The sequence below is a fragment of the Sinocyclocheilus anshuiensis genome, unplaced genomic scaffold, assembly GCF_001515605.1.
Source record: "Sinocyclocheilus anshuiensis isolate Anshui unplaced genomic scaffold, SAMN03320099.WGS_v1.1 scaffold51, whole genome shotgun sequence".
NCBI lineage: Eukaryota > Metazoa > Chordata > Actinopteri > Cypriniformes > Cyprinidae > Sinocyclocheilus > Sinocyclocheilus anshuiensis.
The window spans coordinates 3,231,607-3,258,057 of record NW_015548296.1 but is presented as its reverse complement, the minus strand read 5'-3'; the positions used below and the strand labels follow the sequence as shown (position 1 = coordinate 3,258,057).

General features: G+C 37.5%; 1 protein-coding gene across 2 annotated transcripts in view; it reads left to right on the top strand.

The window, feature by feature from the left end:
- Positions 1-30: 30 nt before the first annotated feature.
- The window catches only part of tafa1b (TAFA chemokine like family member 1b), a 185,419-nt gene continuing 158,998 nt past the window's right edge, over positions 31-26,451 (top strand). The window contains exons 1-3 of one of the 2 annotated variants that reach the window (XM_016443728.1): positions 31-116; positions 12,241-12,975; positions 15,021-15,158. In XM_016443728.1, coding sequence (XP_016299214.1) covers positions 15,035-15,158 — 124 coding nt within the window. In that variant the 5' untranslated portion in view covers positions 31-116; positions 12,241-12,975; positions 15,021-15,034. The remainder of the gene's footprint in view (positions 117-12,240; positions 12,976-15,020; positions 15,159-26,451) is intronic. The other variant, XR_001630516.1, reaches the window with a different exon arrangement.

Genomic DNA, 26,451 nt, shown 5'->3' with positions numbered 1-26,451 from the left:
TCTTACTGTTGCTTCAGGGTAGATCCACCACTGAGGAGTTAAAATGAAAAGATCCTTGACCTGGGCAAGCAGGAACCCTTCATGAAGAGAGGCCAACCTGAAAGTGGCTGTTGAAAGTAAGGTCAGTTGTAAAAAGGAGTATGGATTACCTTCTTTTTCTCAGCTTACTTTCTTATAGGTCAGCTAGAACAAGGTTTGGAAAGGCTTACAAGTAGATACTAGCAGTTTTGCCTTATTGTAGATACTTATACAGATTTGCTCTTGGATTTCATCAAAAAATGACATGAACGACATGAGGGTGAGTAATTAATGACAATTTTCATTTTTGTGTCAACTCTTCCTTTAATTCCTCATCTAGATTATTGCAATTGTGTATCTTTGTATGGTACTGCTGCTCTTGTTTTGCCAGACTTAACCATAATTTGCCAAAATGCAAATCAGGGAATTCTTGCAGGCAATTTAATGTATCACCCCCTTCCATCCTTAATAAATGGGTCTTAAAGACCCAGGTGAAATTTCAGTGAAAACAGTTGGGAGTTGTCTACTTTCATTATCGAGTTGGTAATTGGGACACTAGCTTAAATGGATAATTCACCAAAATATGAAAATTATACTCACCCTCATGTAGTTCCAAAGCTGTATGCATTTCTTCTTTGGAACATAAAAGATATTTTGAAGAAAGGACCACACTGACCCTTTTTTTGTCTATTGAATAGACAAAAACATCTGAATAATGATATACAGGCCATGAGGGTAAGGAAATTATGACAAAATGTTTATATTTGGCCAAGATGTTTCTTTAGCTGAGTTAAAGACAGATACTGATTTACTGAATGGTAGTCTGTGCCAGTTGAATGTAAGAGTGTGGCTTCAGTGAGTCTTTGCACCAGTGGATTCAACCATGTACAACTGATCTCACAGGAAATGAAGAACCTGCAAGGCATAGACAAGGCGATAGAAACCTTAAATAAGACCCAGATCTGTGAGTGCCCTCAACCTTTGCTCTCTGCAGCCTTTTTGAAAGAAAATGTCTTCTTTGAAATGCTAGTCTATCAGAGAAAGAAAAGCGCTTTATGAAAGGTCATGGTGAGGGCGTACTGAAGATGGATACAAGATGGTAATCATTTGCATTAGAAATGATACTCGCACTCTATTCCGAAGCCTTTCCCACCGTAATGCCAATATTATTTACCTCAGACTAGCACAGCAGTTTTTTTCTTCTTCTTCTTTTTTTTTTTTTGCAGTTAAATGCAAATGGACTGCTTGATCAAACAGATTTTCGGGGAAGATGTTTGTTTTGCTGCAGTTGATGTTTTTATAAAGGTTAATGTATTTCAGGGGACTTTGGACTGCTGCAGACACACATTTCATCCTTTCTGATAGACCTTAGACATTATTCTGATAAACTTGAAACTGTTTTTGATTGTTCTTGTTTTTGCTAGCTCAAAATATTGAAATAATTGACTAATCTCACATCATTCTTTGTAGACTGCTGTTACTCACTGGCTGTTTACACTATAGAAAAACAGATCCACAGTGTAATTCCCATTTGCAGTTGAATGGGAGTGACCTCCATTTTCTTGTGTTGACTCTAGACCCTTCAGCATTAATGTAGTTCGGCTGAAAACATGCTTCTCTATAGGTTCATCAAATACCAGTGCGAGGTCACTGATACCTTCTTTTGTTCCTCTACATGGCCAAAGCTGCAATCAATTGCTGGGATCTTATCACAAACAGCTGAATTAGCAAGACAATGTCTGCTTGTTTCATACACAGGACAGTAAACTCCGATAATCACTTTTCCAATCATTTGTGCATGACTATCATATTAGCAAAGGTCATATGGTGAACAGCATGGCTTCCTTGACTTGAGTTATTGGTCAGTTGAAAATACCCAAGCTTGAATTTCCACATTGATTGATGCAGGGTTATTGTAGTGGTTTTTATTTGTATTTAATTTGTCGTTTTAATTTAGTTTTCATTGTCACTTTTTTCCGCTTGCTAGTTTTCGCTTTTAATTTTAGTTTGAGGTTTTATTAATCATAATGACAAGTTACCCCAATTTTTTTTTTTTTATATATATATATATATAAATATTGCTTGTTTTGGTGCTGGCGTATCTGCATAACTGACAGAAATGTGAAGCCTTTTGCCTAAGTGCGGCTTGCTGTAAAAGTAATTCTCCATAAAAGTGTCAGAAACGTGGTCTCTGTGACATGAACTTTATTCCAACTTTTTTAAAGCCTTAAAATACAGTAGATTTGTGAGAAGAACAGATTGAAATTACCGGTCATGCATAGGTTCTGACAATATGTCGATAAACTTTCCTCAAAAGCTGACGTTTATCTTGAGTGAAGCCACAATATGAATAAAATGAATAAAAGGGTCACAAGTGAGCTTTTGGAGTAAGTGACAGTTTTTGTATTATTTCATGTCTTTTTTTCAATGACGTTAAATATTGAGGAGGAAGGTGGAGGTGCTTTGATCAATGGCGACGTGGTGCATGGCAATTAGGAATGATGAATAGGCTTGCTCTCTGACATGAATCTGAGATCTTGAATAATTGATTTAAGAAAGAAACATCAGATGTAAGAATCCAAAAGTCGGGCCATCAGTGTCAGTAGGTGATGTATGGATAGAGCAGACTAAGAGTCCATTTCCCTCAGGTCCACTGGGAGACTGTGAGATGAAGGGCCTGGAGGAAGTAAGCAAAGAGTGGACATTAAAAGGGCAAGAAAGGGGCTGGGACAAATCTCTGTTTTTGCTTTTGTCTCATCTTGCCATGTCCATTTCATATCCAGTTTTATGTTTGTCTTTTGTACTTGAAGGAGACTGTTTAAAAATTAATTTATTATCACTTAAAGGAATAGTGCTCCCAAAAATGAAAACTTGCTGAAACTTTACTCACCCTCAAGCTATCCAAGATATAGATGAGTTTGTTTCTTTATCTTAAACAGATTTGGAGGAATTTAGCATTGCATTACTTGCTCACCTCTGCGGTGAATGGGTGCCGTCAGAAAGAGAGTTCAAACATCACAATAATCCAAAACATGACTCCATCAATGGCTTGTTATGTGAAAAGCTGTGTGTTTGCAAGAAACAAATCCATCAAGACTATTTTAACTTAATGATCGATTTATTACAAACACTCAACATTTCACTTTTGGATTATTGGGATGTTTTTTATCAGCTGTTTGAACTCTTATTCTGATGGCACCCGTTCACTGCAGAGGATCCAGTGGTGAGCATGTGATTAAAATTTTCTTCAAATCTGTTCCGATGAAGAAACAAACTAATCTACATCTTGCATGGCATGAGGGAGAGTAAAATTTAAGCAAATGTTAATTTTTGGGTGAAGTATTAGAAAAATTCCCATACACTTTGCTGATGTTATTTATTCTTGCAGGGTCCATGTACAAAGTTGTTGATGTGGCTGTTTATTCTTGACAGGATCCATGTATAAAGTAATCCATGAACGATGGATGGGACTCTGTTTACTTGTTCCACTCACGGGGGGATATTCTAACCCCACGATTTGCAGAAGGTCGAGAAATATGTCCCACGTGCCTTTACTCAAATGTATTCAGTATCAGGTGTCCTGTGTTGTGACACCAAGGCTAAAACAGGAGCGTTAGTAACACAATGCTGTTTTCAAGGACAGTTACAGCACTGTTTAGACTTTGTTGCTTTATCGCATTGGATTTTTTAACAAAAGGACCCAACTGCAATTCCTATGTGCCCTTCACTATCTACTTTGATAGACACTTGATGATGGCTGTCACACAATATTATGGCTAGAAGAAAAGCTAGAGGTCAAATCCCTTAATAATCACTTTATGAAACACTAAGGCAGCTGATGGCCACAGAAGGTCAGCGCCTGCTTGCCATAGTCCCCAGAACAGGCCCCAGATCAGTCGCAATCTGCACTCCATTCAGAAAAATACCTTGAAAACCAAATAGTGTTGCTCTAGAGTTTGTTAGACACAATGGAGGTAATGAAAAGAGTGAATGGGCATTTGAATCAGTGCTGTTTTTTTTCTCTGCTCCATTTCTCTACCTTAAACTTTGAGTCATTACAAAGGTCTTGCACTCTGTGCAGCTTTTTTTTTTTTCATCAAATCCTTACAGATCCATCAAATATCTTTTTTTTTTTTCCCTGATGGAATGTTTAAAAAGACGGTCATGTCATGTTCATTCTCCAACACATTGAGCTGTGCTCTGCTCATGTGATGTGAGTTTCAATCTGGCTTGCAACATCTACCATTCTTGTTTCCTTTCCTAGTACCATCATTTCCTTCTCTCCATTGTTTTGTGAAAATACTAGAGAATAAATGTTTGAAAAATTGACAAACTGCACTGTAATTACCAGTATATTATTGCACAAGTATTTGTAGTTTGGGGTAGATTTCAAATGGATTTCAGAGTCACCAAATTTCCTCTGATCTGCGACTAGTTGCAATAGGCAAAAACATGACACACAGGCAATGATATATTTAAGGTGTGGTAAAAAAAAAATACAGATTTTTCTGAACAAAAATTTTGAACATAAATGTTTTGGAACAAAAATTCATAGTGATCAATGGAAAAAGTGTATTGAAGCTCAGATATTTTTTTTATAGCCAGTGTATTTCATAAATCCATAGTAAATGCTATAGAACTTTTTACCGCAGCTGCATTTTTCTTGGTTCTCCTCCTGAACACTCAAAAAAGTATTGTATAATGTTGTATTATAATACAATCAGAATAATCATTCCTGTCTCGTAAGGCTAGAAAAAAGGCCTAAATGATTTGCATGAACCGTTTCTCATTCCTACCAGTGTCTCATTATACAAATATGCAACAACTCATTTGCTTGTTTCTTTGAGCTGTAGTTGATTGTTTCTTTTTTGGGTATTCAAGAAAGTCAAAGAAGGCTATGCTCAGCCCTTTCTTATCCCAGCAAACACATAACAGTGAGCGAGTCATACATGTACGGTCAAGCCTGTGCCATTCGCTTGTCTGTTCTTATTTAATGAGTGTCTGCTTCCGTCTTGAGGCTGCAATACGTTGGCTGTTGAGTAACATGTTCTTCCTCAGGATAAAAATGAAATATTTCTCTTTATTTACTCACCCTTATGTTGTGCCAAACCCTTTATTTTATATATATCTATATCTATATATATCTCTATATATATATATTTAAATATGTTATGATGGCTATGTTTATTTAAATATTTAATAAATATCACTATTCCACGAAAATTTTAAGTAGCACAACTGTTTTCAACACTGGAAACAAGAACAGCAAATCATCATATTAGACACTGAAGACTGGAGTAATGATGCTGAATATTCAGCTTTACCATCACAGGAATAAACTGCATTTTAAGATGTATTCAAATAGTGTTTTAAATTCTAATATTTCACACTAGTTATTTACTGTATTTTAGATCAAGCAATGCAGCCTTGATGCGCATAAGAGACTGTGAATGTTGACGTAATTGTCATTTTTTGGGTGAACTATCCCTTTAAAATTATTCCTTTAAGCAGGAAGCCGTGCAGGCTTTGATTTTAATCAGGTACAGTATGTTACCATTGCACACATCTTGAAAAGGAAAAAAGTATTTCAATATCACTCAATTATTTTGCTCCTTGTGAGAAGGCTGGAAGAAATCTCCTGCTGAGTCCTCGCAGGTCCCCACACTTTACCGACACAACATCTCTGACCTACTTCAAACATCTTGTGCGAGAGGGAGAAGAGAATACAACACAAAACAAACACCCAAGCTCCTCTCAATATCTTCTCTAACCGCTAATAGATGGTTTATTCCACGGGGATCGCGAGAAGCCACCAATCTGCTCTCTTTCTTCTGTACGTAAACACCTCAGAGACAAATATAAAGTCTCAGTCTGTCTCATCCCCGCAGTCTTCTTCAAACCAGCCTCTTTGAAAAATGCACAAACACCCTGTTTTATACCGGTTTCTGTGCCGTGCACCTGAGGGAGATTTTACACTGTGTCAATTAGAGCGCGTAGGCTTGTGTGCTCCTTCTTCTTTACCATGAGGGAATAATTAAGACGAGCCTTCAATACGCAATATTCCACATCATTCTCAGTCCTGAAGCTATCATAAATATTGATTTTGAGGAAAACTGCAGAAATCCTGTCTCTCAAAATGCTGGAGGAGAATGAAGCGACAAGCTTATTAGTGTATTTTAAAAAATTTGTTAACCGTTAATTAAGACCTAATAATTGAGCAAATAGAGACGTTGCGATGTTAAATACACTTTGGGGCAAATTCTGTAACCAGTTGCACCACTTTTGCATAGTGTATTTTCGCACGAAAACATCAACAATGTTTTGAGTTGAGTCTGCCTAGGACCCCAAGGGGGTAGCCTTTTGCAGTGCCTGTTCAAACTAATTTGGATTCCCAAACTTTTTTGTATTTTATTCCCGTGAAGTACTCCAAGATATTTTAAGTTAATATTGAAATAATAAAAAAAAAAAAACACATTCACAAGTTAGCAGTTCTGATGTTCTGATTTTGGTTGATGTTCCCACGGCAAATAAGACTGAATATTTTATCTTTTCAGTAAGTGTTTTTGATTTCATTGTTTTCTAAATTCATTTATTTTAATTTAAATTTTAATGATGTCATGATTTGCATTTTTCATGACTTGCAAAACGTGAATCTATAGATTTTGTTTTATACTGTTATACTTTAAAAGACATTAATGATCTTAATAAAATAGTTCAGACGACCTACATAATTCTGGGATTTCTAATCAGCTACTGGATAGAGCACAGCTTTATTTTACATTTTGGGGTCCTAGATGGACTAACTGGATTCTTCATGAAATTGGACCAAAATGCATTGTGCTGTATTTAGATGAAGTCATTATTATTCTTTATCATGAACTTGCTCATTCTAATTATGTCTTTGCTTTTACCTGATTTGCACAAACAAAGCAGACAAGGCAGACATCGCATGCAAATACACTGGTATTTGTACCCTGTTCAGGTGAATTTGGAATAACTCATGGGCCATGTGCAGCTCTTGCATTGAAATTCAAATGAGGAGACAGGAACATAATATTTGCTGTGGAGTTTTAATCAGGTCAGTACAACAGACAAACAACTTCATAACACTGCAGTCAGGCAAATCAATTTCACATTGTACCCTAACACTAGCACAAGATCCCTTGAGGTGACTAATAAAGTTACAAACATAATATTAGGGTGACATATTGGGCTTTTATGTTATGGGGGTCCCTAATGCTATTTAATCGTAAAAACTGAAACAAAATAGTAATTAGGAATCTTTTATCTGGGTATACATAGATATATACCATTTATGCAACTTGATAAATGTAAAAACTGTTTTAGGCAGAAATTAACATTAATTTCTACTTATAAAATTATAAAATAAATATTATTTTGTTTAATTCAGTTAATTTAGCTCACAAACTCATTTCCCTTGGCTAATGTTTTTTTGTCTAATATGTGTTTCTAATTGGTTTCCTTAATTTGCCACTGACACGCATTAGCTTCACAGACGATCCTGCCCGGGATGAAAGCACAGGAATATTTGTGTAATCCTTCCATAGATATACATTTTCGTTTGGGTATGAGAGCCAGTCATTCGCAACTGTACCCACAAAGCTTTTTACATCATTTTCATTTCGGTGAAAGGCACGTGCCACAATGGTTCATGCTTTTAGTGTGAACACTGTAATCTGTTAATACGACTGTATGTGAGATGTAAATCCTGTATTACTATTACTGAAGGTAGTGATTAAAAAGTACTTTGATCAATAGCGTGCAGGCCATGGTATATGATCGAAAAATTATGCTATTCGATAAGGTGGGATATATAGAGAACAGTCAAAGCAATATAGAAACGTGTATATTGGATATATAAGGACTTTCAACAGAAAAACAAAGCCAAAACTTGGACATTATAGGCAATTTATAAATCCTGATTTGGACCCCTTTTAATGTCCAAAAAAAGGACTATGGGCACTGTAATAATGGCAAACATTTGCATTTGCATCTCGCATCTGATTTTACGACAATATTTTATCATTCTCAGGGTGGGATCCTCCTCCCATGCCTGATGTTTTCAGATTTAAGAACATTTTTATTTTTTTGTATTTTTATGTATTTTTACAGCTAAAGGTTGATCAAGGTCAAGTCAGTATTTCCTGTTTAAGAACCAGACAGATGCATGCGATGAATGTTGTCTTTGTCTGGATCACGCAAAACTTTTTTTTTTGCTTTTGTAATTCATTTCCAGGCCCTTTTGGCCTTGAGGCACCTTCGAGCAAAGCAAGATTGTTTCATACGTGCTTCAGACACTCACCCCACTAAGTTTATGAATCATTGAGTGCACTTCCTCTTCTTGCTTTGGAGTGTCTCACTCTGTAGACATCTTATGTTGTAAAACATGCACTCCACAAAGTACGCCCCAGTAAGCCTCATAACTATCCAAGTGGGTGTTAGGTTCTGATTTGCTTGACATAACCTTGGTTACTAACTTCAAGAAAAATTTGTTGTCATTTACTCACCCTCATCTCATTCCAAACTTTCTTTCTTCTGCGGAACTCAAAATGTTTTGTCCATTGTCCATCATTGGACCTCATTGACCTTCATTGTACAGACAAATAAAAACAAGATGTTTCTCAAAATATCTTTATGCTACACAGAAAAAATTAAGTTATACTGCTTTGCAATGACATGAGGGTGAGTAAATGATTTACTCAAATAATTTACGTCTTTGCTGGAACTGTTCCTTTAAGGCGTTGTTAAACTAATGAAGAAATTGTGGGTAGCGGCAGGACCAGACCAGCATTTATTTGTGGTTCTTGCATGCAAACAGCTGGCTCCTGGTGTTTGGACTGGTCTAGCCCAGCTTGGCATTGACAGCGGCGACAGATGCTTGGAAGTATTAGGAGCCCAAGGAATGAGAGACTAAAGGAAGGGTTGAGAGTGAAAGCTACAGTAACGATAAAGTCAGTGGCGTCTCAAAACGCAAGCCTCAAGATGCGAAAAAAAAAGTCATAAATGAGAAAACCAAACCCCAGATGACAAAACAATGAGACACGGATTGGCATCACTGTCGTAAACATACATAATCGCCGTGAGAAACTACTAATTGGATGATTTTTCTTTTAAGTCATCCTTAGAGGCATATAAAGATGTTTCGAGAAAGAAGTGTTTCAAGTTTTAGTGGTACACAACATTGACAGAACACAAATGTGATTTTGAAGCGCCTTAAATAAACACGAGCCATATTCATAAGCCATGCATTTTCATGAAGTCGGCCAGTACAAAAGGAGTTTTAAAAGCACAGCTAGTCAAATGCTAATGCATTCATCTAAGCTAATTCAGTTTTTTTTTAACCCTGCTGCCTTAATTCCACCTTCTCCCCCTTCATTGTGCTTTTGTGGCAGTGCATTAGTTACAAATTATACTCATTTTGTCACATTCTGTGCTTCACGTCCATGCCATTAAGTCCTTCATCTTTAGCTGCAGTATTTTGCTGAGTCACGGCAATTACATTATGGCGCTAACGCTCTGATGAAAGCAGTGGTCAACAGGGCGCCCATAATAAAATTCAAGGTCTGTGCTCAAAGTTCACAGGGACTCGTAAACTTTTTCCTCATTACTTACGGTTCCTTTTTCCTCACACCATGTCAGCGTGTCAAAACTAGGTTGTTCTCATTATAATCAATGGAGCTGTTGAGACTGGAAGCAACATGACAAAATGTGTTCTTCAGTTGATGGTTGGCCCTTGTTTGTTCTTTTTTAGCCATGTTATAGATGCTTTTATCCAAAGCAACTGCCAAATGCATTATATATATGTATATATATATATATATATATATACAGTGGGTTACTGACTGGTTTTCGGACCCCCCCTGGACCCCCCAACACAGTAAAACTGCACATTTTAGAGTGGCCTTTTATTGTGGCCAGCCTAAGGCACACCTGTTCAATAATCATGCTGTCTAATCAGCATCTTGATATGCCACACCTGTGAGGTGGATGGATTATCTCGGCAAAGGAGAAGTGCTCACTAACACAGATTTAGACAGATTTGTGAACAATATTTGAGAGAAATAGGCCTTTTGTGTACATAGAAAAAGTCTTAGATCTTTGAGTTCAGCTCATGAAAAATGGGGGCAAAAACAAAAGTGTTGCATTTATAATTTTGTTCAGTGTATATATATATTTATATATGTATATATGTGTCTGTGTGTGTATCACATCTACATTCATTTAAAACAAGTTAAACATCTGCAATAAGACAAAATACAGTTATTTTCAAGATACAGCCTATGAAATCGAGCCATAATATCTTATATTTCTTCTCAATTAAATTTAGCTTAAGGATTTTCACTTTGTCTTTGTCTTTTTTGTTTTTTTGTTTTTTTACAATGACAGTTTATAGATATTCTCAAGCCATCGCAATGCAGTTTGGTGAAACACATCATTGGCCACTAGTGTACATGCAGAAATATCTTGTTAACAGTTACACTTACACATGTGCCAATTACCTCAGCAGATAACCAGTCCCTTGGTCTCTTTAGGGCACCCTGCTGAGAAAATAATAAATATCTGCCTTTCACTGTTTCGTTAGACTGTATTTTTTCCCCTGTACCCCTTAACAACAGTTGCTCCATTCCAGCCTGCGATCCCAGTCTTGGCAGTCTTCTGTGTGGAGACCACTGAGCGTCTCAGACAACAGCAGGACAAGAAACACCCTTTGGCTAGACTCACTGTCTGCGCTCAAGTAGAACTGTGTTCCTACGATCAGAAATGGAACTCTGATTTAAGCATCAGTTGGGGAAGTCAAGTGCTTTATCTGTCTGATTTTAATTCGCTCATCTACACTCGTGCACGCTCTCACACATATTTTTCAGCCCTTAGATATTCATGTGACGACAGCGTGTGCAGGTTTTCCGCTCCAGCTGCTCTATGCAGCATTTGTCAGCTTTACTGTCACTGAAACGTCACGATGTAGTCAGTTGTGTCAAGAAAGAAGGAATAGATCTTGACACGACTGCCTCAGCATACGCCTGTAAAATTGCAAGAGATTTGGTTTGCCTACATTTCACATCCCAGTTGGCCCCCGAGAGACGGTGGTTTCTGTTGCTAATACAGTATAGATTTGGTTAGAAAAGTAATATGAAAAGGCATAAATATATATACGTGTGTGTGTGTGTCATTTTGCCTTTCTAACTTGCTAAGCTCTATACACTATTATTCATATGATACTTTTCTAACCACATTATTCTGTATCAAGGCCATCTGCTATATGAAATCATTTCTGGAGTTTTTAAATATAATTATTATTTTTATTAAAAAAAATACTTTTTAAGGTAAATATTCTAAAGGATATTTGCAAATTTTCTTTTGTACCTATTTAATTATTGTTCAAATAATTCCTGTGAAACAGGAAGCCATGGCTGGATAATTTCATGTTCATAATCACCCTGGTATGCTCAAACTTGTAAATATGAATGGGAATATACTTCACAGATATTTTACTCATAAGAATGTCTAGGGGTGCCAATAATTGTGTCCAATGTGTATAAGAGAAAAACATTTATTTCATAATGAGATTTCCTCCCATTTTCAATTGTTTTAGTTCAATGAAAGGTCAGATATTTGTGAATTTTTTTAAATAAAAGATCAAAATGATTAACAATGCAGATTTATTTTCACAGCCTTCTTTGATCATATTTACCAAGGGTGCCAATAATTCTAACCACGACATATGAGTATGTATGTGTATGTATGTGTGTGTGTATATGTATATGTATATATATATATATATATACTGTACATACATAAATACATACATATATTCCTTATTATTTTATTTATCTAATTTTTTATTATCTATAAATCATTTTGGATAATAAAAACCACTGAATTCCCACAACAGCATCTGCACACATAAAGGGGATGACTGTTTCTGTGTGCCAGGCGTGCCAGCTGCAACTTTTTTCTGGCAACACTCAACAACCAGCGAGAGCCACGCGCAACACAAAGAGCCATTTAGATTGTACAAACAGGCAAAGAAACAGCAGCAATTTCAGAATAATGAGATGATTGCAAACGCAGCTGCGGACACCCTTCTATTAAAAGCGTGTTGCTCTGAGCATATTTCAGTCTTTGTTCAAACCCTCCAAAATCTGAAGAATTGAGGAAGCATATTGTGAAATTAAACCATCCTGTCTGTCTTTATTCCAGGCTCCAGTTGCACGCAGAAACCACACGCATACAAGGTTAAATCAACTGTATAGGTGCCTTTCTGTTCGGCTACAGTGGGCAGTCTTGCTTTAAGACATCTCGCTCTCCCACTCGCAAGGCGGTATTGTCATACACACAAGCACGCCTGCACTCACACATGCGTGTGCACACCAATCAGTACACTGGGAAGAGGAGAGACTCGTATTGAGTGGCTTCGCAATGGGAGAGAAGAGCTGAGAGGAGAGAGGGACAGAGAGAGCGAGCGCACGAGAGAGAAGTGCCGTCGCATGTGCAAGACCAAAAAGTGAAGAGGCAAATTAGCTTGTTATCTCCCAAAGAAGCTTCACCTTCAGAGAGAAGCGTGAGGAGGCTGAGAAACAGGAGGAAGACGTTGCTTCTCTGGTGATTTAAAGGTGACATGACAAGCCTCTCGTCCCTCAAATCCCAGCTAGTTTCTGACAGCGTTTCACAGCTGTGACGGGAGTTTCTGTTGGCGGGTGCCTGACTGTGTTCGGTGGATTGCAGCCAGGAGGACTTACAACAGAAGAGGGGATCAAGGGCAGGAGCGGGAACAAAAGTCTCCTCATCCCCCCTCTGACCCACAGATCCAAACAGGAACTTTTGCTGGGAAGCTCTTTCCCGAGAGCATGGATGGATTTATGACTATGTGCTAAGGATATTGGGTGAACAGCTGACGGCACATTTCTTTAACATTCTTCTCACGGTATCTCACAGGTAAGATTAAATGTGATAGTTTTATCATGGGAAGATGCGAAAAAAATCTACATGAAGTCAGTTCGCAAGAATGACTAGAAAGTCAGCAGGTGTGTGCATTTTTGAAGCGGAAAACTTTTAAGCATGTATTATGTGCGTCTCTGAGTCATTGATAATTTGCCTACGTGCCAATAAAAGATGCTAAGAGTTGACAGTTTCAATACGGTGCAGATCAGATGAGCTTATAGGATTTTCCTGCCAGTCCTTTCTAAGCTCAGTGCTGCTGCTGTGACATAAGTGAAAATATGATGGGCAATATTTTACATTCAATAACACACACAAGCTGTATTTTGTAATGATAACAGATGCAATACAGTGCAAGAACAAATACAGAGTATATAGATATTTATTTTTTCTCAGAATAATATGTGTGAAACCACACAGAAATTGTATATTAATAATAATTATTATTATTCATATTAGAAAATAATATAATTTATTTATTATTATTTTTTCTTTATTTCTACCCACAAAATGTATAGGCACTTCATCTTAAGTGTGTAGAGTACATAATATCTTGCGGTGATCGTGTGCAGGTGTGTCCGAGGACGGTGATGAGCATGCGGACCGTAAAGTAAAACATGTAAAAGCATCCAAACAGATGATTTGTCAGATCAGTGCATTCATTATACAGTAGCTGCGAGCACCGACTCCCCAAGCTGCTGCCAGACACCGTCTCATAGAGAAGTGACTTATATTACCTGGAAAATGAAAGGTCTGCAACAGAATACACTGCGTCGGTGTTGAGGTTTATGTGACCTTCTGAAGTCCATGGCTGATCATTTTGCTTAAAGATAATCTTTCTCTGTTGTATGTCCATAGACTTGATTGCATGTGCTAAATCTTCTTTTATAGTGTTGAAGAAGACAGTTGAAGTTTTTAAGGCAGTTTGCCAGCCAGGGAAAGAATAGCTCTCCTCTGGGAACAGTTCACATTTCCACAAAACTGTGGATTAAGGAGGCTTTAGTGGAGCAAAGGGGATTACAATGTGCTGTTAATAATTATATGCTTAATTTTGGGGCTTGATGAATATTCATTGGAAACTTCAATGTCATTTGAGGGTACACTGCGTGATGCTCCTGCCTGTCAGCTTGAAGAGTGCAGGAGAACTCAGATGTGCCATCCATTGATTAAACACTGTTTGCCATTTAAAGTGAGGGAGTTTTTGTCATTTTTAGTTAGAAGTTGAGCCGAGGTGTAATTTAAAAGTGTTAATAGCAAGCTATCTCAGCCTTTGTCTTACAAATGTAAAGTTGGAGAAAACTTGGACTAAACATTCCAAGACTTTCTGTATTGAGTATTTTGAGAGGGTGCTCGCTGCAGAGCCACATGGGAGGAGCTGGAGCTCTAGCTCCCCCTCGCTGGATGTAATGGGTGGAGCTAGACACCCAACCACTCCCTAACCCTACGCCTTACCATATCGCTAAACATAACTCCACCCATTAGTTCACACAGAGGTGGAGCTGGACATCCAGAGAGGGGGAGCTGGAGGTCATTTGGCTCTGCAGTGAGCAGTACTTGAGTATTTTGGCTCATCACTGCACATTTGTCTATACTGTCAATTGTTGTTAATTGGTTTGGTTTGATATGTTTTGACCCTAAAACAGTGTCATTATATAATAAAACAGAAATAAATTAACTTGTTTGGTTTGTCTTCCTGTCTTGCAGTGCTGATCAATCCAAGGTTATGCACTAGTTATGAAAGGACTCACCATAAAGTACTGCAAACAAAAACAAGGTTATTCCCTTAAGATCAATTAGTGTCGTTTTAACAATATCTAGTGATCAGTCAGTGGTCATATTTTACTATATCTGTTGATTTCAAACCGCATTGTCATTTTTAAATTATATTGACTTTAAATAAAAGTTACAGTGTGAAATAATGCTTGTTAACGGCAGAATATTCAGTAATGCTGAGGGCTGAAATAGTACGTGCATGTAGGTGTGTGTCAGATAGAATAAACATTCTGCTTTTATCTTCTGTCTTTGATGTCTTTTCTCTTCAGCCGTTGCTCCTGCCATGTCCTGGCTCCCGTGTCTGTGGATAAGTGTTAGCTGCTTACTGCTGTGCCACGCCACTTTGTATGAGACCATCCAACAGCATCATGTGACCCGCCCGGGCCGCAACGCCATACAGATACTGGGTCAGTGTCTAATTTAAACCGTATGTTCTTTGTCACTGAATCAGTGACGTGTTCGTTGAAGTGTTTAACTCTGCTGATTGTGGAAGTCCATGTACTGTAGGTGTTCGGTTTGGGAACGCTCATGTTTTGAGATCGAAATGAGTATGTATTGACTTTATAGCTATCAGATTTGCATCAAAGTCAGCTTAAATCTATAAAGCGCTCATTGCGGTGCTTATGAAACTTTGTGATTGGTATCTTATCTTCTTCTTGTGCCCCACCTTGGTCATGAAAAGAGATTTATGTAGAAATCCAGCTCAAGACGCTTTGTTTTTGCTTTCAACGAGTGGCTTGTAAAGGGTTTTGCATCACGAGTTACCCAGACTACAATCTTCCGTGTGCGTATGTGTGTGCGAGACAGGCTTGAGGCTAAACTCTCCTATCAGCATGCTGTGAATACGAGCAGCTTTGATCACAGAAGCTCTGGTGGAAACGACAATTTACGTCTATCGCCCGCTCTATGGAAGTATTTGGCAATTAAGTAGTGTTTCGCTACGAGGGCCGACGGGAAGAGAGACAGCAAGGTGGGTCTCTCTTCAACACTAAGTATGCAAATGGAAGCGATTGTGGCATACTTTCAGCAGCGGAGCAAGGCAACAAAGAACTCCAAAGCAATTTAACGCTGCACGAGTTAGATCACCGCATGCTCATTAAATATTTGCAATGTCTTGTCCTTATAGATTGTTGCAAATGTGTTCGTTACTTCATTACTATCGATTTAAAAAAAGGAGCACACCAGGAGTCCTAGTATAGTTGATTAGCGCCTTATTTATTGCAGACTTTATTCATTTATTTTTAAGGTTTACCATCTTATAAGACACCGTACGTATGTGAGAGAGCTTCAGAAAGCACTTCAAACTCATTAATCCAATACAAGGAGAGAAAAGCGCGATATACATCGGATTCATTTTTAACACCGTTCTTCCAGGTTTTTATCCGGCCCAGCAGAGCACAGTGCCAGAGATGTACAAAGAAGAGCATGCCCCATAGTAAGTGTTCCCTGAATTATTGAAAGGGTCGGCTGAACAACAAAAAGAAATCATCCCCCACCTTACTCCACGTTATATGGAAAAGTTAGACAAAAACGCGTGTGAGAAATCACATCTCTGGTGTTAGGAAGGTCAAGAAGGGCTTGGTAATGGAGGGTTGTAGCTTTTAAACGCGCTCCCACACTCGCACGCATCCATATAGCAGCGGCTGAAGATTTTTCATCGGGTTTTGCTAAGTGCTCATGGTTTGGCACGTTTGTTCAGGAAAAAACTAAACCGGGGGAGGGGGTAAATCATGTATGTTTACTGCGAAAACAAAGCTTGTTCAAACTGCAACTTTTGTGAAATGTTTTATTTACGTGTTAAGATAACATCATCTGCACGTTGGACCATCATGGCAGTACCAAAATTCATGTATGTTCTTTTTGCGTAAAAAAGAACACTTTTTCACATTAAAGTGATTCAGTAACGGAGTAACAGATTCAGTTCTTAGTGAGACCTCGTTTGTGACTGAATCATAATTCGAAGTATGAAATCTTTGTCTACGGTTCTAGTTCTGTGGTGTAATACTACATTTATTAGATGAACCAGGCTTAATGGAGTCTTTTTATGTAATTCCTTTATAATGGCAAATGTGCAAAGACATGGAACGGGCTAATTAGATGTCACTGAGTTCCTCAAGCCATCCCACAAAGGCCCTGTTTTGTAGCTAAATGAATCAACAAACATCTAAAGCATCTAAAGCAGTATTGTTAATGAGCTTTCTTGATGTCAGGTCTGCAGATATCATTGGCTACCCTTCAATAATACCTGCTGACTTCTTCCATCTCAGTTGACTTTAAAACTGTATGTATGTATGTATTCTCTTACTGAATGTAAGAGAATATCTTAAATTGCAATCATTTTTGGGATGGAGAGTTTTGATGATGCTTATTTCAAGACATCTGCTCTGCTTGCACAGATTTTCGACTTCTGTTTTTATCTTTTTATATTTTTGAAATGTATTTTATTATTATTATTATGTATTTTCTTATTTTGTTTTATGTGATTCTTTCTTACAACTTTCATTTCTTTGAGATCCACCCACATGCAGTTCTTCTAAATTTTGGGGGGGTAAAAAGCGTTTAGTCTTAAGAATTTGATAATGCACAGGCTCCTCACTGAAATCGCTTCCCTTACGAAAAAGAAGTATATTCAAGTGTGCTATTAGTATACTTCTATATAGTATACTTTCAGTTTACTTTTTGTGTAATTCTCAGACATGGGCTTTATGTACTTTTCAGAAATATACTTAAAATAATAATGACTGTCAAGCTTTGGGGTGTTGATCGACTCCATCTACGTTTTGATTATCATTCTAAATCCAATTAATAGTCTTTTTTCAGCTTTTTGTTCAACATTTTGTTTATTTGTTTTTATTTATAAAACTTACCCACATTCAAGTGTTTAAAAAAAGAATGCATGAAGCTAGAATAAAATGTTTAAAAAAAAAATTTGTTTTGTTTACAAGCAGATACCCTGTTCTTTTGACGTTTTGTATGTTCAGATATTCAAAAATATACTCGAACTTTACTTAAGTATACTTAATAAAATAAACTTGAAGTATACTACTTTTTGGTAAGGGTTGGACAGCAGCAGTTTCTGGGAATTAAAATACTATGATTAATACCTGAATTAAAATTGATTTTGTAATTCTAAAACCATCTCTAGTTTCATTAAGAAGACCTTTTAATATAAATAGATTTCCATTGCCTGGAGAGAGATCTAACATTTTGAAATGTTTTTTTTTTCTCTTGCCTCTCTTTTTATCCATGGTGCTATTATCCAGCAATCAAAGCCTATTAAAAGTATCCACGATTAAAAATGAGACTGAGTAAAGGAAAGCAGAGCATGATTCATTTTGAAAAGCTGTCACCATTTATTTAACCGTGAAACACCCCCACCGATGATATTCGAGGACAAACACTTTATATCAATGCCAAAAATGCTTCAAAATCCAGATAGGAGAGAACAGCACCATATTACCCTGTGGGTTAGACAGAAGTGTGTCCGTGTAACCGGGAGCAATTGTATTTCCATAATCAAGGTGGAAGTTTAAGTGCCTGAGCCAAAAGCTTTCGTAAATGATGAAATGCAGGCTGATGTCCTTGATGCTGAAGTTTGAGCTGAAGCTGATGTTTAAGGCAGATGTTTATCTTTCTACATTCCCTGTTAATGACCATTTATTATTAAAGATGAAATTAAGACTGTAGATGTTGTGCTGAATAATGGACAGTGTTTTCTATTTCAGGAAGAATTGTTTAGTTAATGTCTGGCATGTAACACATCCTGAACACAGTCCAACTTTTTCTCTCTCATACAGAAAATGGTTCCAGCAAGACAGACAAAAAATCAGTGATAGAAAAACCAATAACCAACAAATAATCAGATGTTGTGCAGGTTCGAGTCCATTCGAGTTCGAGTGCCTTGAATACAGTTGCACAATTGACCAAGGCAATATCTGGCAAAATGTTAATTTTTTTGGTAATAAATCACTCAATAAATCAATTTTCAGTTATTGACCATTTCTTGCAAAGTACTGCCTTTTAGCTCACCACTTTTAGCTCACCAAATGATCAGGCAACAAGTGATCAGTTGCTGAATGTTGCGTTTTGGTGCTTAAGTGGGTAATTCAGGTTCGAGTCCAGCCTGCAACATATTCTGATACTATTTCCCTTTGCTCTCTTTTTTTTTTTGATAGAGGCAAAATGTGTTTTAAACAAATATGTTAATGTAGTAAATACGGAGTTGATGCAGCCGAGTAGCTTTAGCTGCACAGTTAGCAGAATCATTATTTGTCTGAGGATGATGGATACAGTAGTTGTCAGGTCAGAGGTGTCTCTGTACAAGTGTAATCCTCCATGCAGTTCAGGCATTTCACAATACTGCAGAAATCGGCTTACCTCCTATAACAGGAGCTTGACATGAATACCAAAATGGATTTGGTTGCTTTTGAATTCTCTCTCTGTCCCCCAAAACCCTATTTTTTTTTGAGAAACGAACAAAAAAACCCAGTCACAGCTGAGGCTTATATTGAGTAACGAGTTGAGTCGCTCCGCTGCTCCATCACCTGTTCAGGCACCGGCTCCAAGCCATCTGCATCCCATGAGTCTGTGCAGGACGGGCCCTCACCCGCGTTCCACTCTCAGCCGAGATTGATGGCGGTCTGATTCCAGGCAGCCAATTCGGGTCTCTCAAGAAATAATCCACTACATTGACAGATGAGCAGAATGTGACATGACACAATCCCAGGCTGCAGTGTATCTCTTCCTCCTCTCTCCTTACCAAATGAAGGGCCGGTGCTGCTCTGGTTTTGGCCGGATACACTGACCACTGTTGAATATTTTCCCGATCGCCCAGCAACAGAGAGAGAAACTAACCTCATCTCTTTTCACATGAATTTGCTTTCCTCCAAAGCGCTCCTGAGAATGAGAATTACCAATATCATAAGTGCATGTAGGGTCATAGTTAACCTGACTCACAGTTGTCTCCTGGTATACAGCCAATGAGGACAACGGATTATGAATCAGAAATGCTTTCACTGCCCTCAAGTTATGTTAACTAGAGTTTCTAATAATAAATGTAAAAAAAAAAGCTTGAATAAAATCAAATCGGATGCATTTGTCAGTGGTGGCTGGTGTTTTTTCCAAGAGATGGGAAGCACAGATGTTATGTATGTATATATGTATATATGGATATTAAAAATATGCATATGTGTGGACTTGAAACTGCATTCGGCATAAACATTCATCATCTGATTGTTAAAACAATATTCTAACATGCTAACTTAACATGTTTAAGAAACATTTATTATCATTATCATTGTTGAAAGTGGTTGTGCTGCTTAATATTTTTGTGGAAACTGTACATTTCTAATGAATTGTTTTGATGAATAGAATCTTCTGTAACATTATAAATGTCTTATATTTAAAAAAAATATGTAATAAAAATCTAACTAACCCCAAACTTTGGAATGGTCATTTTTGTATAAACAGTCAAATGCTGAATGTTGGCTTTGGTGCTCATGTGGGCATTGCAGGTTTGAGTCCATATAGATCTATATTTTTCGAAGAGCAGTGTTGCTGTCTTTTCGAGTCGCAATAATAATGAGCAAATGAATTTGAAAAATTGTTGTTGAAGACGTATGTGCGGCTGTTTTATTGTGAATTAATCAGATTAATTTCACACCTACTTTTAATTGTGGCAAACTAATTAGAAGGGAGAATTGATGACATAAAACCAAATTCAATTATATGCAGCTCACTGGAATGGCGTAGTAATCTGATTTCTTAGCAAATTGGATGGAGTGGTTTGATTGGGCTAGCTGGGATGATTCACACTCACACGCTCAAACCCTTGTCACCAAAGCACCACAACAAACCCAATTTTACCTCATCAGGATCTTATAAACTTATCATATCTGAACTTTCTTAGGTTAAACTGACGCATCATGGCTAAACCAGATATTATGTGTAAGACCCTTACTAGAACATGTCTAGTAAGACATGTCTATAGTATGTTGCTAGAATGATAGTTCTTTCTTTCTTTCTTTCTTTCTTTCTTTCTTTCACACCTTTGATGACATAAAACCAAATTCAATTATATGCAGCTCACTGGAATGGCGTAGTAATCTGATTTCTTAGCAAATTGGATGGAGTGGTTTGATTGGGCTAGCTGGGATGATTCACACTCACACGCTCAAACCCTTGTCACCAAAGCACCACAACAAACCCAATTTTACCTCATCAGGATCTTATAAACTTATCATATCTGAACTTTCTTAGGTTAAACTGACGCATCATGGCTAAACCAGATATTATGTGTAAGACCCTTACTAGAACATGTCTAGTAAGACATGTCTTCTTTCTTTCTTTCTTTCTTTCTTTCTTTCTTTCTTTCTTTCTTTCTTTCTTTCTTTCACACCTTCTTGCTTTCGCGCTTTGTCTCTCTCTTTCTTTTTCTCTCTCTCTGTCAGATGTCTCTCGAGCTCCTCCTGATGCCCTTCCCCCTTCCGTCTTTTTCTCGGCCTCCTTTTTTCTCTCAATTTCCTCATCTCTATCTGGCCTTCAGACGATTTGTCATGGATCAGACGAGACAATTTGTCATGGATTAGTGCTCTTAACTGTGTGTATGATAGTGAAGGCAGTCACTGGAAAAGCCGAAGAATCCTATTACAGTTCTTTTTATGGTACTGTGCATGTACGTATGTGTGTGCGTGCGTATGCACATTTAAGTAGAATTCGGATCGTGCACGAACCTTCGCAAAGCTATTGCACTCAATACGGAACAGCTGAATCATGCGTAACCATATGTGGTGAGATGTTTTATCTGCATATTGGGCATAAAAGAACATTGTTCTGGTACCTGTTGGTTTGCATAGCTTTATTCATGCAGAACGTTACGAAAGAGTGTTTTGTTCAGCTGTAATAATGGAAATATTTACTGATATTACAAAGATTGCAGTAAGAGATATCTTAATCTTTTTTTCCTGGTGAGCACATGCAGCTCAGCAGAAGCGAGATATGGAGATTATTCATATTTACAAAACAAAACTGTCATTCAGAAGACGGAGCACGGCATATGCATTAAAGGATTTTCTTTGCCAAGTGCAACGAGATGGAACAGGATTAGAGACCTGTTCTCTTATCGCAGCCTCGGTCTTAAAATAAGGTGGGCATCGAAGCTCTTTCCATCACCATGGACTTATTCATTATGACTATACACATCACGAGAACGTCCATCGCCGAAGAGCTCCCTCTTAGGATTCGAATTCATGCCAGAGCCTTGATAGCATTTGCATTTCAGAATTTAGGTCTAATTACATGCGCTAATTACAGCTGCATCTGACTCACGTCTTTGTTTGTCCCTGCGGTTGAGTTCTTAGAAGCGCTTTCTGTCAGTCAATTTAGGCAGAGGAGTTTCAAGCGAGAAGCGAAGATGTGGAACCGCAGGCTTGCCCGACCAGCGGTCAATGCTTCTGTTAAGTGAAATGATTCCAGACACCGAATTCCCCATCTGGCTGACTGCAATGCAGGCAGAGTACATGAGCCATGTAAAATGAATTCCAGCCCACAAATCATTGCGACTGTTTTGTGCCTCTCATTCAAAGTGCTATGAATTTTTATTCTGCTATTTGAAATCACAAGCAGGATATTATTATAAAGCCGTAGCGCTTCTCTCTCTTTTCTTGGCTCTTTTGGTGGATGCTACCGCAGATGGCTTGGACCTAAATATCTAATTTGTTTAGTGACAGTCTGGATTTATAATCCTAAATGTGCCATTTCCTAGACTGTAAACAATCTGGACTTCTCTGGGTATCAGGATGATATTTGGGAATCTCTGGCTGCAGTTATAATTGGAAAGACAAGGGCTAAATTTCCACTATTGATCTCAGTGATTGAGCTTAAGGTTGGAGAGCAATTTTACATTTTCTTTTCTTTTCTTTTCTTTTTTCTTTTTTATGAACTTCACCATTCAGGGGCGTAAGTTTGACTAGAGATGCAGTTATTGACTGGATCGTTCAAAGTGTGATTCAGGTGTAGATCAATCTCCATGTTGCCACAGGTCATGTTTTTCCTCTGGAGCTGTTATTTTTCTTCATTGCAATGACTTTGTTTTCCCTTTTCAAGAAAATCACAAGCCTGTCTGAATCACTGAATCGTTATTCATTTTCAGACTTACCTCTTTATTAACACACTATTTTGGCAATGTGTGTACAGAAGAACAACAGGAAAAATAAAATATTAAATACTTCATATGAATTACTTATAGTTTTATAATCTCTATAAAACTATAAGTAATTCCTATATTTGTAGCAATAGCCAAAAATCAATAATTTTTGATCAGTAATATGCATTGCTAAGGACTTAATTTGGACAACTTTAAAGGAGACTTTTTTTGCACCCTCAGATTCCAGATTTTCAAATAGCTGTGTCTTGGCCAAATATTGTCTTATCTTAACAAACCATACATCAATGGGAAACGTATTTATTCAGCTTTCAGATGATGTATAAATCTCAATTTCACAAAATTGACCCTTGTCATGAAAAGGTAAAATTATTTAATATTTTGCAGGGTTTTGTGGTCCAGGGTCACATATATATTATTTATTTATTTATACAAAGAATCATAATTTTTAGCAGTCTATGGCATCAAAAGGTTTGAAGATCACTATACACATTTAATACACATTTCCGCAGTTCACCTGTGTTATCAGGATAATTCTATTGTGATTGGAAAATGATAGAGTTCAAAGCGAGGGTTAGTTTCACTAGTTTCAGGGGATCAAGGTATTGCTAAAGTAACTGTGAGCGGAACTAGCCAAAATGTTCTTTTATTAATATCCCTGAATCTTTCTGTTTAATTTGTTTTCATTGTGTTAGTTGGATGAAAGATATGAAAGGAGCGAGACTTGATTTTTGTCCTTCGCTAAATGACCTAGTAAACAAACACATCCTTCGCCTCAGGCCCCAGTGGTCATTACCTTCCGGAAAGCTTTTTCCCCAGCCTCTATCCCTATTGTTTTACATCCATGACTTGCATGCATCACTGTCTAGTTTTTTTCTGTTGGATCACAGAAACACAGCTCTGAGATTACTTTGTGCTTTCATGGCCGATTTAGCAAAGCTCACTACGGGTATTTAGAAGAAGCATTATTTATTTGAACTCCGTCAGATAGACACAGAGAGGCTTGTGCCACTCCACTTTTCTTTTATCACTTTCTAAAGTGACCTCCTCCGGAAATGTGCGTGACATCCTTCTTTTAAAACACACTGTGCAAGAATATACAGTTTTACCATACTGACCCTTCTGAAAAAAGCTGAAACTAGCTTAAGCTGGTTTGCCAGGGTGTATTTTAAAGGTTTCAGAAAGTTTTTGGGTTCAAACAACACATTTTCATGTAGTGGTCAAGCCAATGTTTGGCATTTCATAACTATTGTGCAAATTTATGAATTTGCCATCTCATAAAATATTTATTTCTCATTTATGTTTAATGTTTTCTCATGATCCAGTTGGTTTGAACCAAGTGACTGACTAGCTAAAGCAGCCTGGACATGTAAACAAAATAGATTTTTAGCACAGGAAATGAATGAATTGCTAGTAATGTCTTGTTTCGAAATTAAAAGATTGGCGTTTTTCCCTCCATCTCTATTTCCCAGAAGTCTGTTTATGGCATTACATTATATCAGAGCAGTGGGCGTCCCATTGGAAGGGAGTGTATAATATCTTCCCTGTGGATGGAAAGGGCACAGAGAGCATTGATTACCTCACAGGCAAAAAAAAAAAAAAAGGCCCTGAACTCTCATAAGCTGAAAACTCTCAAATGGTATATATCTTCCCTTACACTGCCTGTCACTTCCGCCGTATTGTTCGTCCATTCCACCGAAGCGAGGATGAAGCAATTATAGTTTTTTACTCTTCGCTGGAGATGGCAAAACAGGATGGCAGTTTGCAATCTCTCCAACTTTTTTGGAATTAATTTGAATCGTCACGCCGAATCCAAAAGCCACAAGTCTGGAGAGGGTATCAGGGCTGGACGTGACAGTTGATTGTGATGTGTTTATGTGTGTGTGGGTTCAGAATGGATAGTTGTGGAGGAGGCAGGGAGGAGTTCTCATTAAGGTGGTGTGTGTTTGTGTTGCGTGACAGGTCCTCGCATGACATTGTGACACTTTCTGTGACACGGAGGAACAGAGAGGAAGGCAAAGAGAGGGAGGGAAAGAGAGAAAGAGAGAGAAGGTAGCAGCTGCGGATGTTGGTAATATGCCTCGGAGTGGCGTTCTCAGATTTTTTTTTGTCACGCACAAAGGTGCCATTTTGACGTCAAGCATCATGCTTGAAGAATGGCTCTCTATGGCTCTGCAGCTGTGTCTTAAAGACACCTGCAATTTTTTACATCGTATGCTATTACTGCACCCTTTTTTCCTGCTTCCTTCCATGTTCTTTATCGGTAAGCCCTCATATAATATTATTTGTCCATGTCACGACAGGTCAACAGTTGAGTTGCCATACAGTGGGGTCCAAAAGTCTAGTAAAGAAAATGCTTCTGTTTTGCATTTTTCTAATTTAATACAAACTTTTTTAAATGACAAATTACCGTATATTATCTGGGTTAGTATGATGGTTATTTTTGTCTTTTAGATCTAGTAATTTATTAAAAAATACACTATAAATGCAATTTATACTTGCAATGAATTCAGCCATATTTTTTTAATTTATTAATTAACATAGCTCTTTTTAAATTTTACATATGGTTTACAATGATTTTAATACTGTTTTATATAAATACTGTACAGGCAAAATGTCCTGATATTATAATCGAAAGGAAATCTGCAGTAGTTTGGTATTCTTTGGTGTATCTGTATATAATTAAAAAATATATATTATTTAAATATATAACACATTTTGACAATAGGGCCAACTGCCTCACTGGTTATTAAAATAATGTCATGTAGTCCCAACAGCATGCAGAAACATAAACATAAAACAACAAGTGAAGTCATAGAGAAGACCCCTGAAGACCCTTGTGGCTCTTTGTTAAGATCAGAAAGTTTAATAAAATATTAAATAATTTTACCTTTTCATGACAAGGCAAGGTTAGGCTGTTTGTATGTTGTACATGTTCCTAAAAACTTAATTATATTTATTAAAGGGGATATCAGATGCCCATTTTCCACAAGTTGGTATGATTCTTTAGGGTCTTTGTGAAAAGTCTATGACATACTTTGGTTAAAATTTCTCAATGGTAGTGTAAAACAACACCCATTTTACCTTGTCAAAAACAGCTCTGTTCACGGCAAGCCGTTTCAGTGCATGTCCCTTTAAATGATTATGAGCACTGCTCACCTCGCCCCTCTCTTCCGTGGGGTGATGAGCCGTTCTCATGAGACTGTAAACTTTAGCCGCATTTAGCCACGGAACTTGCTAACTAGCACATTATTAGGAAAGGCGATTCGCAAATATTCATAAAAACCTTATACTCACTTCTTCTGTGGGTGAAGCTGGATCACAAATGATTCGCACGAACATAAATGCATTTAGGTAGATCACGGGCGCATTCCCTTCAAAAACAAAAGTAGGGGAGCGCGGGGCACAAAGTAACGCGGGGTTAACACACGTGGTTTAAATATTTCCACACATGCTAGCATAACCAATTTACAGCATTTACTAGTTACCATATCAACATTATATAGAGAAAAAAAGTGCGCCAAAATTCAAAAGTCTTT